The following is an 18,115-nucleotide window of genomic DNA, read 5'->3' on the forward strand; positions in this document are numbered from 1 at the left end:
ATATATTTAACCAAACAAATGCCCTCCCTCTCACCTACATGTTGCGTATGTTACTTTTTCCTTAGTTAAGTATTATGTCAGTAGATATCAGAAGGGTGGAAGAAAGGTCCATCTTTTCATCTTGCCCAAATAGTGTACTCTTTCCATGCTTCCCAAATGGTTGATATTCCCATATTTTTTATCCTATTACAGAAAAAGTCTTCCATTTTTTAGTACTGTTAGAAATCTAGGAAATCTCCTAAGTCCTGTTATATATTCTTTGCTCTGCCTGTGAAGAACATACTCTCAGCTATTTGAAAGTTTCCATTTTCAATGAATATGAACAATCTTATTAACCTTTGCACTGGCACCATCTCCTAAAAAGTCCAGAGAACAACTATCTCATTCAAAGTTTACATGGAATCATGGAGACCAAGACTACCTTGATTTTCATAGAATCATAGAATCATAGAATCCTAGGGGTTGGAAGGGACCTCAAAAGATCATCTAGTCCAACCCCCCTGCCAGAGCAGGGTCACCCAGAGCACATCACATAGGAATGCATCCAGGTGGGTTTTGAATGTCTCCAGTGAAGGAGACTCCACAACCTCCCTGGGCAGCCTGTTCCAGTGCTCTGTCACTCTTACAGTAAAAACATTTTTTCAGATATTCACCTTGAACCTCCTATGCTCCAATTTACACCCATTACCCCTTGTCCTATCACTGGTCATCACTGAGAAAAGCCTAACTCCATCTCCCTGACACTCACCCTTTACATATTTGTAAACATTGATGAGGTCATCCCTCAGTCTCCTTTTCTCCAAGCTAAAGAGACCCAGCTCCCTCAGCCTTTCCTCATAAGGGAGATGTTCCACTCCCTTAATCATCTTTGTAGCTCTGCGCTGGACTCTTTCAAGCAGTTCCCTGTCCTTCTTGAACTGAGGGGCCCAGAACTGGACACAATACTCCAGATGCAGCCTCACCAATGCAGAATAGAGGGGAAAGAGAACCTCTCTTGACCTACTAACCACACCCTTTCTAATGCACCCCAGGATGCCATTGGCCTTCTTGGCCACAAGGGCACATTGCTGGCTCATGGTCATCCTCCTGTCTACCAAGACCCCCAGGTCTCTTTCACCTACACTACTCTCCAGCAGGTCAGCCCCCAACCTATACTGGGACATCGTGTTGTTCTTCCCCAAATGCAAAACTCTACACTTCCCCTTGTTGAATTTCATCAGGTTTCTCCCCAGTTTGATTTCCTGTAAAGCATTACACCCACAACTTTTGAATGAGCAATCACATAATATTCACAGGCAATTCAGCTCTGGTTTAAAAATACAGACAATGGGAGTTTTGAAAAGAAGAATCACAGGCCAAAACCAAGGAGACCATCTGGGATGGCTACATGGGAAGTCTTAGCATAAGAAAGATGGAGAAATTCTGTTCCACTTCAATTGAAAGCAGCAATCATTCTTAAAAATAAGAAAGTATTTTCTAAATGTTTCTCTTGCTGCCTTCCCAAGGCAATGTGAAAGTCAAAACAGCACACTCTGTAGAGGCATAATCAACTTTTAGCATAAAGTTATCACATTCTGCAACTTGTCTAAATGTAAACTGCTCAGGATTTTTAAAAAAGTGAAGGAACCATGTCACATTAAAAAGTCCTATGACGTTAAAAAGAAAAAAAAATCCAGGCTGATTAAAAAAATATCCTCAGGAACAGAACTGATTAGACTCTCTTGTTCCCTGTGTTACCCCAGTTTGGGTGGCATGGCTATTTGCAAACAGAGATAAAAATCTGTGAGCAGTAATTTGGATTTCCATGCCTCAACTTGCTCAGGAAGCAATATTCTCATTTGGAGCTTCTGATTTGACTAAATTACATTAAATCAACAGCAAAATGGGGAAAATGAGGGATGCACAAACAGTGAGATATTCACAGATATTCTACCCAACATTATTAACAAAGTTTTATTCAACAGAATCTTCTTCAAGAGTCACTAGTGCAGTTGTAAATGTCTGTTGAATTTAAATGCCTTCTTCCCTAGTGCCTGGCAGAAGAAAATAAATGCTTACTACCACCTTTGAGAGCATACAAATATTTATTTTGTGGAGTAATCCTACTTAAAAATTACCATCACTATGACTAAGGCAGAGCACTTCCAGTGTTCCCCAATTCAGATGGCGGTAAGATGACACTTTCAATGAGTAAGCAGAAATTTGCCATGCCTGTGTAGTAAGTTCTGAATAGCCAAAGGTGATGGCAATAGAAACTAATTCAGTGTTTTTCTTCTTTTTAAAAAACAGTTGCAAACATAAAAATAGCTGAACTACAGAGGGACAGAATCTGTAAAGCCTCATAAAGCTTTTGGAAAGAGAGGTAGATGCATCTTGCTTAGGGCCTATAGTATGGAATAAACACACATTATCTTCATCCTCAAGTGACCATATCCTTCACTGAAGTTCCACAATATTGAGCTAATAAAAGCTCAGACTTTAATTACAGTAGAGAAAACATGCCCTTTACGATCTGAAACTAATAGCACTTCTAATTTCTATCATCTGCAATGCTATTTTTCAGATTGGCTTTACTAAGCATTGTGGCTTTACTAAGCATTGTATAACTAAGCATGTTTTTGTGTAATATAAGTAATTCAAGAATTTAATTTCAGTTTTCTTAAATGGAACAAGGACAACTCCACTTGAACTAATGACCTGCAAACTTTCAGATATTGTCCGATATGAAGAAGATGACAGATCAATGCTAAACCAACACTTTCAAAACACATCTGTAGTATAAGCTTCCAGCCTAGTACAGTAGTAGTTATTCTAGCAAACATCTCTGGTTAATTTGGTATTATCTCTTTCATATGGCAACCACTGGTGTTTCAAGTGTAAACGTTGGCTTAAAACTACCCAAAGAATGCCCCCCAAAAAACACAGAAAAACCTTTATATCTCATTCTTCCAAAAATATGCAATAATCCACACTAGTACTCTGTAATATTCTCACAAGGTCAACATTTTCAAAATGAATAAATAGTCAGACTTTTAGTTCTGGGGTGCTAATGCTCTGATCCTGTAAAGAGGTTTTTTTTGAGAATGAGTTTTAGGACTAAATAAGTGATTATTCAAACATTGGATGTCTACTGCTGCACATCACTGACAATCTTCTCTGGAGGTAGAAAAACACCCCTTGCTCTAGGAAACACACTAATGCAACAAATACTGAAACTGCCACAATGCTACCAATCTCTGCATCACTCACTGCTCATCTTTCACTCCAAGGTAAGAAAGCTTAAAAAATTACTCTAACCCTATTTTAGGATCACAAAGCATGTGGTGGGGTTCTTTTTAGAGCAGGGCTTTCTATCTCTTCTGCTCCTTCTCTCCTGCCCTCCATCCCCAACCCTTGCCTCCTCACCCCAGCAGAGAGAAAGCAGAACAAGTCTGATGGTTGAAGGCTTGAAGCAGGTGAAGCACTGCTGGAGTGTGGTCCAAGAGTTCTGAGAAAAGAAATAGCTCAAGGTCCCTCATTGACTTGTTGCAATTCCACCTTCCCCTCCTCCCTTACAGCAGCACAGAAATAAACAAGGAAAAGCATTTCACTTCTACTTCACTCTTTGCCTGAATGACTGGGATCTCCCAATGTAACACCAGTGAACTGGGCCTCTCCTTAGAAAGCCTGAAACTGCCATGTCTTTCTCCTCTCAGAAACTAAGTGATGCTAGCTGGGTCATATATATGTTTTAGAAAAAGAAACAAGCCTGGCAAAAAAACCCCCAACAACATAAACAAACACCTCACCAGATTTACCCCTGGACAAACTGTATCATATGTTTTGGTGATAAGGAACCAACAAGTTTAAAAATAAAACAAAATAAAAAAATATACTGGTAAAAGCTTTAGACAAGTCTTCAATACTTTCTCATGTTTTAACACGGTATCAGTTAAACCTGTTTCTTTCTGTGAAACAGCTTAGATAGCAAATCAATCCAGGATCTGACTGATAGAGAAAGGGTTGCTTTTTTAAAGTAAATTCAACTAGAGCACACTCCAAGAGTTAACAATGTAGAAGAGAGGAAGGAGCTCTGAGGTTAAGGTTAAGGGCAGCATCACAAGGATAAGAGACTGAAAATAGGAAAAGAAAAATGTTAAGCCTGACATTAGGAAAACATTTATTATCACAAGGATGATTAGATAATGGAATAATTTCCCAGAGGAAGTTGTTGAGTCAAACACTAGAGGCATTCAAAGGAAACCTAGATAAAAACACCAGGCGATTGATCTGGAGGGCAGTCCTGCACTAATGACCCAAGAGGCTCTTTCCAACTCACTGAGGACTCTCCTCTTGAAAACAATTCTGAAGTTTCTGTAGCAACATGTGAACAAGAAGGAAATGCAAAACATCACACAAAACCAGAGAAGACATTTAAGCAGAACCTTGTTTTCAGCTTACAGACTTCTTCCTCTATAGCACCAATAATCTGTGTCTATATATGCATTCACTACTTCAAAAAAATACTACCACATATTGATCAGCACAGTGACATTGAGAAGATAAATAACACTGTGAAATATATTTTCTAAATAAGTGACAGGAGCTATAAAACTTGCCTTATGAAACACGATGGACATCATGAAGAAATCCAGCAAGAAATTTTCTGAAATGTCTCTGTAGTCAAATCGGAAGAAAATTACAGTAAAGCTCAAAGTAACAAATTGATTAATAGGATTACAGAATGAGGAGCGGAGGAGTTTCATCCCAGCAACTGTTATCAGGATAATATCACAGCTGTAAGAAAGGCAGAAAGAAAGACCTAATCAAGTTAAAGCCACAAAGCATTAAATAAAGCTCTTAAATACAAATAGCTGTACCACATGTATTTTAGATTGCTATGTATACCTAAATCTATGCTTTATTGATTTCTGATGTTAATCCTGTATTCTTTCAATAATTGTATTTGTTTTACCCATGTGCAACTTCATATTTTTCCCTTAACATTATCACACTTCCAATTTGTAATAAAGAAAGAACTCTGTACTAAAAACAGTCACATGGACTACTATGAATCAAGAATATAGAAATAATATTTTTGTATAGCTCTTAAAATAAAAACTCAGTTTTGGAAATTTTTTGGCACTTTCATGAATATATAACTGTAAGTTGAAAAAATACATCTTGAACCCACTCCAGTTTTTTTTTTATTACTAGAAATTTCACTTGATGACAGAGATTATATTATTTTATAATATAATATATTCTTCTAATTTCATTACACACAATGCGAAAATTCTGGGTAGAAACACTCAGACATTAAGTGCTTGAAATTCTCACCACTGTTATTGTTTAGAAGGTTGTCTACAGTATACAGTAATAACCTCATCTGATGAAAAGAAATTGTGTTGCACCTATGTGTTGTAAAATGCATGCAGTCAGCATTTTGCTGTCCCTTATTATATGTCACAAAGTGAAATTAAGCTGAGAACTCTAAATTAAGCTGAGAACTCTAAATACTAAGTGACCACACAGAAAAACAAGAAGTTCATTCTTCAAAAATGAAAGTGCTTGCTGCTATATCTCCAAGAAGATAATGTTCTTCTTTTAACTCTTCAGAAAAAGACAGTTTTCTGTGTTAAGTAAATACAATTATAGAAGAAGGAAAGATGGAGGCAACATGTTGGCATTAAATTGTGAGAGTCTCTCTGGAAAGTAGTTGTCTGGGAAGAATATGCAGAAAATTTGACTAATGCCCTAATCCCAGTTGCAGCCCCTAACATCAAGAATCACCTTTTCCTTGCAGTTCTGTAGTCCCTAAAGCTGTGTTGCTCTTCAAGAGAAAATAACTAACTTGCAACTTTTACATCGAAGTTCTTTTAACTAATATTTAAACTTAAGAATCTGAATTGTTATTAATATTGAGGAATTTCCCCTCCTCTAGCAGTTTTTCCTGCTACTGGAACCTTCCTTCCTGAACCTGGGCTGTTTGTTTTTATCATCTGATCATCACTGTCATTCTGATACAGAGACTGCAGAAACTGTGCTCACTGGGGATACTGCAGTCACTAAGTCAGCTGAATATCTTCAGTAGGCAAGTCCCTGACCAAAATATTTACCATAAAAGGCTCTCTGCAAGAATGATACTGTGAGAACATGGATCAGCATCAACAGTTCTGCTTAATATCAGAGAGATCAGGCTTTGGAAAAACTTATGTACCTACCTTTCTCAAAGGACTACCCACCATTTACACCATTTGATGTTTTATTCAGTCTTGCCTTAAAAGACTTCTGTGGTGAAGCTTCCAATCAATCCTTTGGGAGACTACGTCAGAGTCTTAAAAATCCTCAGTTCGGAAATGTTTCCTGATATCCAGCCTAGATTTCTCATTTTCATCTGATTAATTCTAGTTACCCTGCTGTGTTCATACCCGTCAAACACCTGCAGCCTGCTATAGTGTGTCTTGCTTTTAACTGACATTTAGACATTCCATATATATCTATATATAGCTCCTTAATCTTTTAATTTTTCTCTCTCTCTCACTGGAGTTGTGTCTTGGCATATGCCAAGGTAGTTTTGCTTTTTGTTTCAGCAAAGCAAATGGATTATTGTACACTGAACTAATAATGCATGAGAGCAAACTGTGACAAACAGACCTAAAAAAAAATAATCATTTCTCAGTCTTCAGTCTAAACCCCAATATTCTACTAATCACATGCTTTGAGTTATAATCAACTTACTGTGTACCAAGCTTCTTGTATTTACTAATTGAGAAAGCATCAATGGTGAGGGCATTCAATATTATAGCTGGATACAAAATGTATTTCTCAAAGCACTGAAGCCACACATAGAGCCTTTCAAACCACATCAAATGAGCAGCATCTGAAATAGAAATTCAGATAACAGATCATTTCATCAAATTATCATTGTTTTTGCACTGCAATGCTGTAGAAGAAATGAGTTGGCTCACATTAATAAATATAAGAAAGCAATGAATTTATTAAATGATAGAATTAATAATTATTTTTCAGTGGATAAATAATTTTGCTCTTTGAATTTAGAGAGTACCTGTTTTGCTCCTTATAGCTGCAATCATGAGAAACATTCAGAAACTATGGTACATGCTAGACAGTAATTTCTACACAATCCAATTACCAGTCACCATACTAAACAGCACTTTTAGTGATACAATGACACCGGAGATGCCCTCTCCAGCTCTAGCACTGATCTGGTGGATGACCTAGAGAACCTTATTTGAAATCTCTGCCACTCGTTCCCCATCTTATAGTGGCAAAACACTGTTCCTTAGACTGTAAAGTATCATCGACCTAACTGATAAATGAAATATCCTTTGAGATCTAAAGACAGAAGAATTAACAGGAGCTAGAAAGTGTCAAAGATGTTTCTTAAAACACTTACACAGCCATTGTAGAAATTAATCTTCCAGGATCACATAACTCATCAGTTAAGTATATATTTATTTTTTTTTTTCAGTAGACTTTTCTAACAACATCACAGTGCTTAATGTAAGTATTAAACAAGAGATGAATCCTTTGGGCAATTTAACTGTTAGGAGAACTTAGGTGAGCTGACTGCATAAACACTTGTGTACTGACAAAAATAACATCATTATTCTCAGCTGAGCTCAGCTAGTAAAGGTTCTTGAAGAAACAGTGAAGGCAAAAAGGCAGAACTCAATATTGACTCAGAAATAACTATGCCAGCTACTGAATCTCCAATACTCTTCCCTGCAGAAATGAAAATAGTTATTTATGCACCTCCCACCTTCCCACACACACCTTTTCAATGACAGGCAAAGAAGACATGCTGAATCAACAGATTTGCATGTTCTACAGGCACAGTTGTATATTGTGTAGGCTCAAAGAGAAAGATCTAAAAGTAATCCTTCCAAATTAGATTTAAGTCATGCTTTGTCAGTATCTTAAGCTTAGGCCAATGCTCTTGCCAAAATCTGCCTTCAGAAAATATGATCAACTTCTGGTTATTTTTATAACATAAAATTATTTTCTCCTCTTATTACCTAAAGGCTACCTACTAGAATTTCATAAAGCAATGAAATCTCCATTCTGGAACCCAGCTGTTATTCCCTTTGCCTCTCTCCTCCTCCTGAACTACAAATTGGTCTCAGAGCTTCACACAAGAACTCCATCCAGCTGCCCAAAGCAAGTATCTGTGTAAGAACTCAAGTTTGAATAGAGAGATGTGCAGATCAAGTAGACCAAAGACAAGGCAGCTGCAGGAGCTGAAAGAGACGTGTGCAGACAATGTAGACAGAAGAAAAGAGCTCACATTCAGGGAGGTCCCAAGGAGAGATGTGGATGATTTGAAAATGGCTTACATGAATCTGTGGGGTATAAAAACAGTGTAGAGAAAGAAAGAGCAGTGTCATGAACTGACAGCATCATAGTGTCTCTGGTGTTTCAGGACATCTTTCTTACTCAGTCCTGCACTAATTTCTATGTATCTATTATACTATAAGCTCATACATCTTCACCTCAGCCTTTCTTCCTGCAGTCAGGTAAAACAATGACAAATAATAAATGTGTTATCATATTGGCATCATGAGAACTTCTCTGATAACTGTGATCTTGTGGAAGGCCTGAAAGTTTGAACAGCCCATCCAGAGTCTATAAAACAAAACCAGGAATTAACTTGTGGAATTTTCATTACCAGCTGCTTGTCTAATTGCAAGCAATTATTCACCTCCCCACAGCACTACACTTGTCAAAAATTAGGAAGCTGAAAATTAAATTCTATGCAGTAAAAGCTCCTCACAGACATCTTGTTTTCTGTACTTGTCCTTTCATTATCTGTGCTTGACAACTACAGGATACTGTCCTTTCCAAGCTTTTCTTTCTGTACAAACAAGGAAACTTTAAGTTCAGCTCCTACATTTTTCTTACAGGGTAAAAGAAAGAAGACAGTCTGTCAGGCATATCTATCAAAGAGATTACACCACCTTTTCCTCAGTCTGTCTCATCTCAGAACATGATAAAAAACATCTGCAGCAGCCTAAGGGACTGAAATATATATATATAAATTTTACTCTTTTTTTTTTTTCCCTAACAAACAACATCAGATACATTGCAATAATACTTAAGCCCCAAAGTGTGGAAATGCACCACGTATAAACTGAGGACTGCAAAAGGAGGAAAAAAGCCTGTTGCCTGCAATAGGTAGCATGGGAAATCCAGCTCAAAGCAGAAGGCAACCCAACTGTAGAGGTCAGTCTGGCAGATCTCTGCCCTCGACCTTTTCAAAAGCTGAATCATTGCAGTTACAAAAACTATGTTTTCTGACAAATGAAGACAGACTTAATCAGGACAAGGAAAATAAATTCTACAGTACTCTTTTATGACAGAGTGATGTAGCAAACAAAACCTTGAGTATTCATCAGAACTAGTGACTTTGTGGAAGTGGAAGCCCTGAACCATTTCCCCAGTTGGGCATGATCCTTAGTAAGATTTATATTTCTACTATACTTTTCTTAGTGTATTGCAGTTAAAGTTATAAGGCAACCTTCAATCAGGTCTCGAGTACTTTTTTCATACCCAAACCTTGTTTGGAAAGTAATCATTTTGAAATACATAATTTTTCTTTATTTATTTTTTTTACTAAAGATTTAAATCCTTAACGCACAGTTTTGCAGAGCATGATCTGAACTCGTTTGTTGTCTAGTTGAAGAACAGACTAATGTCCCTTGGCAGACTGTGTTCTGACAACCCTGTCTTCAAACACCTCAGGAACATATATTGAGAATGATTAAGGCACAGGATCCATCAAGAAATGACGAGCAAGCTTCTGGCTGGTAGCAAAAGCAAGAGGAGAGCTGAGGGGGAAAAAAAGAAAAAGCAGTGCTCCTTAAAGTACACTGGCTGCTTGCAGAAATAACTATATCAGAAACCAGATCTTGACATAGTAAAATATTTACTGGTACTCGCATTTATCAGGGCACAGGACCCGCTGAAGCCAGCAGACATTAGCAAGAACCAAGATTCAAGAAAACTTCACAGCTCCTTTCAATTTTAATGTTTCTCTAAAAATGTTAAGATGGAAATTAGAATTTTACATTGCACTACCCATGCTGTTCAAATAATACATAGCTATATGTCAGAAAGTTGAAAAGAGTCTGCCTTAGCTTCATCAATCATTTAGGTTTTTGAATTATATAAAATGCCAATGTATAAAGCATGAACTGTGACATATCAAGCAATACAGCAAGTAACATAAAAGCAAAAGGCAGATCAGATGATGGCTCATGAAAGGCCGCTTAGGGTCAGTAAGGTGACTAAGGGACAGGAGCATTTGACATAGAAGGAGAGGCTGAGAGAGCTGGGATTGATCAGTCTGGAGTAGAAAAGGCTCAGGAGACACCTTATTAATGCCTGACTGGGGGCACTTTTGGGGTATAAATACCTGATGTGCATGGTAAATTTGATGGATCCAGACAGTTCTCAGTAGTGCCCAGTGACAGGACAAAAGGAAATGAACACAAACTGAAATTCCATTTCAACATAAGAAAAAAACAAACCAAAACAAACACCAAAATAACTTTTCTTACTGTAAGGATTTTCAAATGCCAGAACAGGTTGTCCATAAAGGTTGTGGAGTCTCCATGCTTGAAGACAGTCAAAACTGGACACAGCCATGAGCAACCTGTTCTAGCTGACCCTGCTCTGAGCAGGAGTGTTGGACTGCACAATCTCCAGAGGTGCTTGCCTAGCCTTAGCTCTTCCATGAAGTGATTTCAGGAGACAACCTCTACAGGTTCATAGACTTGCTGCTGACGGGGTGGGGGGAAATGGAAATTATGGGCTAGATCTGCCATTCAAAAGAGGGAAATGTAAAGCATAATTTAGTATCCCTGCTCTGTGCCTTGTGGGTTTGGTTTTTCTGTGTTTTGTTTTGGTGTTTTGTTTTGTTTTAAACACAAGCTGGAAGTAATTGCTTTAAATATTTAGAAAATATTTTATTACAAACCTCTCACTTCCCGTTGCTGGTGCTCTTTGCTTTTAAGTATAGGGTGGGAGATCCACAGCCAGGGATGATGCTTGCGAAGCTGAGGAAGTATGTAATGTGTTACAAATCCCACAGTCCAGGCTAAAGCAAACAGGACAATGCTGAGAAATGGCTGGGTTGAGAGAGAAAAGACAAAACATGGTTATAATTTGAAAACAACATTTGTTTATATAACTTACTTTTAACATTTTGTAAAAGTTCCTAGAATTGTATTCTTGTGCAATAAATTGTTGCTCCTATGTTGAAGCTGCCCAACTCCACAGGTGATTATGGATTTTCAAAAATGAATTTTGCAAATAAAATTAACCAATTTTTTTCCTCCCTAATTGGAGGAAAAAGGCAATTGATCAGGGTTATTCATTCTGTCCCCTGGTTTCCATATAAAACTTGTGCATATCCACAGCTCTTTAAAGGAAAAAGGGGTCAAATAAGTACCATGAAATTAATACAAATATCCATTAACTAACTGCCTTCCACATTAAAAAAATGTTATAACCAGTAAATACATTTTCACTAACTTCTCTTCCCACCATTTCTATTCTTCCCAGTGAAAGCACCCTGTGGTGCATAAAAGAGATAACAGCCGAGGGGGAAAAAAGAAAAAGAAAAAAGAAAAGGACAGATACCCACCCGTAATGATAGAAACACGGTACTGGCACTGACAGCAAACGACAGAACTGCAGCCGCTGTGCAGACAATGAGATCTGATTTCAAGATTTCTTTCTGTGAAAATAATTATTTTAAACAAAATTAGCTATTCAATACTGTTTTAACCAAATTAAATTACCCTGTTCTCAATTACTCACCGTCTGCATTGCGATAAGGCTAATCAGCACTCCCTGATACAAAAGTATTTTTTCCACTCTGCTTTGGGAAATCATTTCTTCACACCCTAGGTTTGTCAAAGCAATCATATTTAAATTCATAATGCCTAATTTTAAATTACTGTTTTGAATAATGTAGTTTTAAGATTGGAGAAATGAAAGCAATACATTTTCATACCAAGTTTGATTCTGTTTAAGGAATATAACTCTCTTATATTATGACTTTTTTATTTTTGGGAATCAAACCCTTGGTTCCATTTCGTATTTGCAAGCATGAAGATTTCTTCAGATTCACTTTCTTTCCCATTACTGAAATGACTCATGCTTTTCATGCTCATCTCTTTTCTTCAGAGACACGAAGTTAATACATTTATTATGTTCTAAAGTGACATGTCCCATTCTCTAATATTCTGTATCAGAAGCCAAATTTTAGCAAGATTTTATGGATTTCAGACAAGGCCTTTTTCTAGTGTCACTGAATGATGATGAAAGTGCCTTTACATAAAGATCTATAACTAGGGTAGGAGCAATTTTGTTTCTAAAGATTGGAAAATATCACTCTTACCAGCCTGTTCTTCCTGTGATTAAAATGTCATTCCCAGTAAACAAATAAACAAGATGGCTTACATGCTGTGCAGTCTTCTAAATTGTACTTCAGAGGTCACCCAAATGTGTTTGTGAGTAAATGAAAACCTTGTCTTAGATTTATGAGAGGCATACTTAAGTTCATCATTCAATACTACTACCAAGTTATAAATGAGTAACTATTTGTAGCTCTTGGTTTAGAAATTGACTTTCATTTTAATTCAAAAAAGCCTAGAAAGAACATACAAAATACAACACTTTTGTTAGAATTAGAAGCTCATCCTGGTGCTGAAGTCTGGGAAGTCTTCATGTACCATCTTATAGAAAAATAAATAAAACTAGAATAATGATGAACCTAAGAATAAGGGAGATAAAAAGAAAACAAGCAGAACAAGCGAGTAACAGAAGGCTTGCAAATTACAGGAGAATCTGGTAGTAACCACTATATTTAGGCTGCTTATCGCTCCCTGTTAGGAAAGATGCTTTTTAGTAAAAGGTCACAAGCATCAGCACTTCCACTTACTGCAGTAGGCCTTTGAAATTCAGTAGGACAAAAAAATAGTCTTCAGGGTCAAGAAGTACTCTTGTTTTGTCTCAGGAAACTGCAATCACACTTAGCTGAATTCTCAAGCCATCACCACTGTTCTTCCCTTTCCCAGGCTGCTCAGGAGCACTATCTCTGAAAGAACATTGCTCACCCCACTCTGAGAGCTGTGCACCCTCCAGACAGCCCTGTGCTCTGTGTGGAAGGTGCAGGAATGAGGTCGTCCTAACTCTTCCCAACCATCTATTTAAAACATAGCCCCGCTGACCTTGCTCCTTGGCCATCATATGCAACAGGAGAACCACATGAGGGACCTCACAAGAACAAATCTTTGATCTCTGCCAGTCCCTACAGGTCTTCTTCATTGGGTTCAGACCTTCTCTCACTAGCTAGTTGTGTATCCATCTCCAACTCAAGTGATTTTAATATGTGGAGCAATATTGAAACGTTGTGGTTAAAACACTGATCAAGATGGATAAGAGAATTATTAACAATGCATGTAATGTAAATACTTTCTTTTTACCTTTCTAATTTTTTAAAAATATGTTGCATATCAAATCTACATAAGGCAGCCATATTTAGCATGTAAGTTTGAGCATCGAAGAAAGATAAGCAGTGTGAGATTTATATGGTGCTAATGCAGCCCTTTTGCAAATACATATTTAGAAAAGACTTGATCAAGTATCACAAGTATTTGTGCACAGTTGAATCCAACTACTCAATCATCCAAAACAAGCTTATAAGAACAACAAACACACTCCAGTTGTAGTTTCAAGCTCTGCTGTACAACCAGAAAGGATCACTATTAGAATGACTAATTTCTCTCACAATCAGGTGACTGAAGATGGTGCCACTTTAAGAGCTGCATCAAATATTAAGAACTTAGTTTTTAAATCAGCAGAGGTGACAATAACAGACATTTTGGAAAGAGGTGGCATCCTAACTTTCCATTCTGTGCCAGGTGACCAAAAAGTATTTTCAAAATACTACATTCAAAAGAGATCATTGTACACAGTCTATATTGCACAGGACAAGTATTTCCCACCCTGCCCATATTTGAGTTTGTAAGTGTTATTTTTAGGATGCTTTCACAGCTTCTGACACATTAACAATCCCATAATGGAAAACACCCATGTTTTAAAAACAATTATTATTATTCAGGTATTTAAACCCAAATTTGACAATTGGGTTCCAACTCTAGCAACAACTAGTGCTTAAAGTATCATATATGCTTAGACTTGCCCTTCTGCCCTTGCACAGAGCTGCTTCAAAATACAAATGTACTGCTCAGCTGCTGACTTGGAAAACAGTCCCCACAGATCTCTTTCTTGGTGTGGCAGACACATTCAAGCTTCATGGTATAGTGGTGGTTAGGGCCTCCCATGAAAAAGGTCACCCAGGGAAGTTCTCTTTTTGGCTAAAGGGCAGTCAGGATACCTTTTAGATGGATGCCCAAGGTTTTATCCTACAGGCTCCTATGGGTGGATCTGTGGCTTCCACTTTCCCTGTTGAAGGCAGCCAGTGCCTGCAAAGCAAGTGCCTACCTTGAATACAATTCTGTTGTTCCCTGTCCTGCATTTAGATCCAACTATTTAAATCAGGATTTTACATTCTGTTCCCAAGGCCTGGTACTTATGATTTGCATGTTAAATAGCTCTATGATGTGATGCTTGAGTCCTTTATTGCAACTGGTCCAATGTGGAAAAGTTAAGCTCTAATCACAGCTAATACCTCGGTAGTGAGAGATAATCACCCTTATAGTCTAGGCTGAATGCAGGTGGGTTTTTTTCTCCATTTTACACTCAAGGAGAAAAAGAAATTCCAAATCAACACTGCTACATTTGATGCCTCAGATTTTACAAGCAGAATACACCATAATCGTGCTTTAAAAAAATTATTATTTCCAATTATGCTTTTGCAGCTTTGTATTAATCCTTTTACTAGCTATCTAATGTTTGCATTAAAGACCAGGGAGGAAGCTGAGGTTGAATGTAACACGTTAGCACCCTCAGGCCACTGATTAATCTAGCAATCAGCCATGTGGATGCCTATAGAAATTAATTATAATGGTAGGGAGCTCCATTTTCAAAGTTGAATGGTCAATTACCCATCACAGCTGCTTTGTAATTCAGGCCTCCAAAACTGGCAATTCTAACACAGCTATTCAAGCAAAGGAAAATAGTAAAGGTCATGTAACTAAACATTAAAGATGCTGTATTTGTTATTCCTAACATCAATGCAAAGCCACTACAGAACACAACACATTAATTTTCAATACTAACCTTGTTTGCTTTCAGCTCCTTGAGAAAGTGACTGGGTTCTGTATGCCTCAGGATTTCTGATTACAACAGGTTTTATTTAAATGGTATGTTGTGTAGGCCACAAGTCTGTATATAAACCAGGGCAAGGCTGGCTGTTGTGTTGCATCCTGCTATCTCTTGCTACTGGCAGGGGGTTAGGAATTCTCTCCTAGCAGTGGAGCACTCCAAGAGGGAAAAAAACAAACTCTCCTTCAAATACTGACATACTGTTTCACTCAGTTTCTGAACTGTTTGAAGATCCCCTTGTAGAAGTTCTAGAAGCTCTTTAAAACTGGCTTTTAAGAGGCAACCAAGTACTACACCCTAAGCACAACTGCTGTTGCTGAAGCAAGTCAGCAGATACTGTGGCTTGATTATGCACCTCAAAGGTGAGGCACGTGTTTTCTCCTGCCTCAACTCTTCCCTGCTTGCTCTATTAGCACTGCACTGTGAGATAGCAATGGGAGTCTCCTGGCAAATTGGTTAGTGTTTAATTGAGACAGAGGCACCAGATAACACAGAGGTTAGACAAAGAGTCTGCATGAATTAATAATTGCCCTCTCTTTCTTCAAGACATCTCCCAATGTGGAAGTATTAGCACTGCTAATTGACATTGTAAGCAAACACATTTGCTTACAGTTTTTATAAGGGTTGAGGAAGCCCAGACAGAGGGACAAAAAAAAATGAAGGCAAAGAATGAGTAAGCACCAGCTACACTGAAGGAAAGCAGCCTCTGTCTAAAAGGAGCAGAAGCAACATGAAATATCAAATTTATAGAGAAGAAAAGTGCCAATCTCCCAAAACTGGTACATCCTGGAAAACGAAAGGTGCTGCGAATCCCACTTAATAAAACACAAAAATACACTGGCAAAACATTACAGAAATAAGACATGATGAAGAGAAGCGAAGTCCCACCACAGCCCTCCTGCACTTCTGCATCTTCCACCCCAAGGACCTGAGGGCCCAAGTACGGTTTAACCACAAGAAAACCATGTTTAGTATAAGACATTGTATCCCTGTCCATGTTACTGACACAAAAATAGGTTTAGAGTCTGCAGCATGTCTGTTTTGCAGCCAGGATCCTGGATGTCAATTTGTTTATTCTTTTGTTTTTTGTTTTCAATGTATTGAAGCCTTGCTCAAGGTTTCCCTCTGCACTGTGAAATTAAACCAGTCAAGTGGACAGTAGCAGTAACTGCTTCAGTCCCTAAGAAGGGTACTATCAGTAAAAGATTCAAGTGGGATATAAATACAGGGGAAACTGGAAGCTTTGCATTACATTTGCCATACATGCCCAGAATGGACTGGCAATGAACTGTGGCAGTAACAGAATCTTCACAGAATCTTAGGGGTTGGAAGGGACCTCAAAAGATCACCTAGTCCAACCCCCCTGACAGAGCAGGGTCACGTAGAGCACATCACACAGGAACTTGTGCAGGAGTGTCTTCAATGTCTCCAGCAAAGAAGACTCCACAGCCTCTCTGGGCAGCCTGTTCCAGTGCTCTGTCACTCTCACAGTAAAGAATTTTTTTCTGATGTTTATGTGGAACCTCCTGTGTTCCAATTTGCACCCATTGCCTCTTGTTCTGTCACTAGACATCACTGAAAAAAGCCTGGCTCTGTCCTCCTGACACTTGGCCCTTAATATATTTGTAAACATTGATGAGGTCACACCTCAGTCTTCTCCAAGCTAAAGAGACCCAGCTCCCTCAGCCTTTCCTCGTAAGGGAGATGTTCCACTCCCTTCATCACCTTTGTGGATCTGTGCTGGACTCTTTCAAGCAGGTCTCTGTCCTTCTTGAACTGAGGGGCCCAAATAACCTACACGCCTCAAGTACCACAGAATATAGCAAAATTCAATCATAAATACTTTGGTTTTTACTCTCTTACTACTGGATGTTCATACTGAAGTGTGACCCTGTTGCAAACAGTTTCGTTTGCAAGAAACCGTAGCTTAATACAAGCAACAAAACCCAGACATATCTCTTGGTCTTATGCAGGTCTTATTAGAGTAAGCAGTTTGAAATAACATTATACATGGTAGAAAATAACAATCTAAGCAGAAGCTTAGAAAAGTAAAGCAGAAAACGTGTAGTGTGGGATCAACTCACGTGCTGAGTGTAGGCTGTTTAACAACTTAGAAAATGCCACAAAAATATGATACAAGATGCACAGGAGACGTATCCCTTTGAAGGGACATCTGCAGGCCAGGCCAGCTTCCACACTAGCAACCTGTGCCACTCAGCACTGTGGTCTCTCAGGTTATGGCTAGGGGTCAGAAAGAGGCAATCTGTCTTCCAGGCACTCTCTGAACACTCCTTGCTTCTGCAAGCATGCAGGAATTTAAGAATAATTGCCTAGATTGTAAATGCAAAGATGCGGGCACTAGGGATCTGGTCAGGAGGAAAGGCTGTCTGGCAGCCAGGAAGCAGGACAGTTCATGACTCTAAGAAGTGCCAAACACCCATTAATACTTCTGGAAACTTGACAGTCTTCCCACATGAACTCTTTAGAAGATTAACCTCCCTTGGGTAACAGTAAGCAAGATTTTTATATAAAAAAGACACAAAAAGGAAGATGGGTCACTTTGGATGTTTAAGCTGATGAAGCTGATACCAACTTAGAGCTATGTCCCAGACAGGAGGAAATAAACAGCCTGCCAAGCAGAGGAAGCAATGAGATGGCAACGCTTGGCACCACGCATATACCTCCCCCTCTTGTACTAATCAAGTTTCACCTGCTTTTTCCATCTCTAGTTGTCAAGTCTGGTGTGTGCTCCACCTGACTCGGCTGGGGTGGAGGGCATACAGTCAAAAGTACTTCCTTGCACAGAAAAAGGCAA

The 18,115-nt window shown here is 38.4% G+C and overlaps 1 protein-coding gene across 1 annotated transcript in view; it reads right to left on the reverse strand.

Moving 5' to 3' along the window:
• The window catches only part of PCNXL2 (pecanex-like 2 (Drosophila)), a 155,917-nt gene that overhangs the window by 69,980 nt on the left and 67,822 nt on the right, over positions 1-18,115 (reverse strand). Inside the window, exons 18-21 of the mRNA XM_010004553.1 lie at positions 11,651-11,743; positions 10,982-11,132; positions 6,721-6,862; positions 4,599-4,776 (exon numbers count right to left, since the gene is read on the reverse strand). Coding sequence (XP_010002855.1) covers positions 4,599-4,776; positions 6,721-6,862; positions 10,982-11,132; positions 11,651-11,743 — 564 coding nt within the window. The remainder of the gene's footprint in view (positions 1-4,598; positions 4,777-6,720; positions 6,863-10,981; positions 11,133-11,650; positions 11,744-18,115) is intronic.

Source organism: Chaetura pelagica, unplaced genomic scaffold, assembly GCF_000747805.2.
Source record: "Chaetura pelagica isolate M959 unplaced genomic scaffold, ChaPel_1.0 scaffold9, whole genome shotgun sequence".
NCBI lineage: Eukaryota > Metazoa > Chordata > Aves > Apodiformes > Apodidae > Chaetura > Chaetura pelagica.